The sequence below is a fragment of the Dendrobium catenatum genome, unplaced genomic scaffold (genome assembly GCF_001605985.2).
Source record: "Dendrobium catenatum unplaced genomic scaffold, ASM160598v2 original_scaffold_268208, whole genome shotgun sequence".
NCBI lineage: Eukaryota > Viridiplantae > Streptophyta > Magnoliopsida > Asparagales > Orchidaceae > Dendrobium > Dendrobium catenatum.
The window spans coordinates 89,229-91,529 of NW_021586606.1; the positions used below are offsets into that span (position 1 = coordinate 89,229).

The window sequence follows — 2,301 nt, forward strand, 5'->3', positions numbered from 1 at the left end:
ATCATTCTTGAACTTGCTCGAAGTTCTTAATGTATTAGGGAAGAGGTTATTACACTTCTTGAGCATCTTCTACAATCATTCTTGAACTTGCTCGAAGTTCTTAATGTATTAGGGAAGAGGTTATTCTTGTTCTATCTAAGAATGTGACTATGCGGAAGTTTCATATGGTGAGACATACTTTTGGCTTGAAGAGGAACTTGATCTTTATTGGATAGCAAAAAAAAGATGATTGCATATCGACCTTTTGTCCTGATACTAAGAAGGTCATCAAGACTCTTATGGTGATAGCACAAGTAATTAAAGATGACACATTGGATGTGGCTTTTAGTATTGGATTAATAAGACCAATTGCGTGCTCAGATATTGACTCACATATATGGTATCGATAGATGGGACACATTGGTGAGAAAGGGATAAGAATATTTCCAAATTACAAGATTCATGGTATTCCTTTGAAAATATTGCAGATAAAATATTGACAATACTGTTATTTCCATCAGAGATAAATACTAAGCTTTGTCAATGCCTATCGACTTAGTTTAGTCATAAAATACATCCATGAATCATTATTTTTGGAGTAAAAAACTGTAGATATCACTCGGTAAATCTAAATATTAGTGTCTTGCACCATTGGCATTTGTTAAGAAAGGTAGGGGTAGACCTAAAAAGTCTTGGTTAGAAAATATTAGGAATGACCTTTCTTTATTAGATTTAAACGAGAATTTGACTTTTAATAGGACACAATAGAGAAAAAGGATTCATTTAGCCGACCCCGCGTAGTGGGATAAAGGCTTGATGTTGTTGTTGTTGTCGTCGTCGTCTTAATTCTGAAAAACATGATTTTAATTGTTTGGAAAATGCACAGAGGAAATCTCTATCCTATAGCTGCTGCCACTCCAATGGCTAGAAACTGCCATATCATAATTTTATTTGGTTTGTATAGATGCACCCATTCATTTTATGACCATAGAGAACGCAGCTGCAGAGGAATAGCTCTCTCATATCTTTAAGAGTAGCACTGTCTTTCGCTTGCATAACAACAATTCATTGATTGCTAAATTATATATGTGTCATGCGCTTCTTGAATCGAGAGATTATTCTGTGCGGATACCGGACACAGCTTATCGTTCAGAGACAAATCAGGTGCAGCCATGTCATCTAGTACGAGCATTACCGAGCTCAGTACCGAGCAATACCGAGCCGCGGTACCGAGAGGGGGTGACATGGCGCATTTTCATTAAGCTTTGGACGGCATTCGGCATCCACACAGAATAATTCATCCCTCGAATCTCTCCCCTTTTAATTTTACTGAGGTGTTAGAATGTAACCTTTACAGGTATTATTTTGATCACAAGTTTCTCATCGATGTGGTCAGCAAGATATGTAACCAGGTTCGTGGAGTGAACAGGGTCTGCCAAGATATAACGTCAAAGCCGCCTGCAACGGTCGAGTGGGAATGAACTTCGATGTGGCATCCGAATTGATAACCTATTAATTACGTTGACAATCTAACTAGGAAGATATTATCACTGAGTTCTGGTCGAGTAAGAGATCTCGACATGCATTGGCTGGTCACCTTTTTTAGTTCAAATTGATTCGATGAGATCCACAGCTATTACAAGGTTGGAAGGAATAATATGGAAGACAAGGTACTCTCTTGCGTTATGTTACATGTATGGTACAGCATATATATTTATTTATATTTATGCGTTTTAGTTAGGCTTACAGACTGCTGAAAGCTTTTTGTCAAATTTTAATGATTTTTGGTGTAATGACGTTTATTTTGGTAATCTTATTTGGGTTAAGTTTTTTTTGTTTAAAACAAATGTAAGAATTTTTATCTTTTAGGTGTTTTCATTAATGTAAAACAAAGGTGAAGTTAACATTTAATGTATTTGGAATGCATCAAATTAGATCTTTTGCCTACAAAACAAATATCTTAGATTAAGACTAGTTCTTTTTCATTTGCTTGTGATTGCCATAGAGCCCCAACATAGCCACTGCGGGCTATAACAATTTTAGAAGACTGTTTTTTTCTCTGGCATTTTCCCATATACTTCAGTTTCTTACTTTATGTGCATGATGCATATAGGTTGTACCCTAACAAGAAAGGAATATGATAGATTATATTTTGCCTAACCATTAATATTTTTGTTAAGGATTTATTTACTTGTTGAAGATGAAAGATAAATTCATTTTATGCATCATTACTTTACGTGAACTTCATCAAAAGTTTTGGTTATTAATCAAGAGATCTTGAGATATTGAGTTTGCACATGTGATATGTGTATGAATTTATCT

General features: G+C 35.2%; 1 protein-coding gene across 1 annotated transcript in view; it reads left to right on the forward strand.

Annotated features, from left to right (window-relative positions):
• LOC110098545 (GMP synthase [glutamine-hydrolyzing]) overlaps positions 1–1,913 on the forward strand; it is an 11,645-nt gene extending 9,732 nt beyond the window's left edge. The window contains exon 6 of the mRNA XM_020825409.2: positions 1,337–1,913. Coding sequence (XP_020681068.1) covers positions 1,337–1,460 — 124 coding nt within the window. The 3' untranslated portion in view covers positions 1,461–1,913. The remainder of the gene's footprint in view (positions 1–1,336) is intronic.
• The last annotated feature ends 388 nt before the right edge of the window (positions 1,914–2,301 follow it).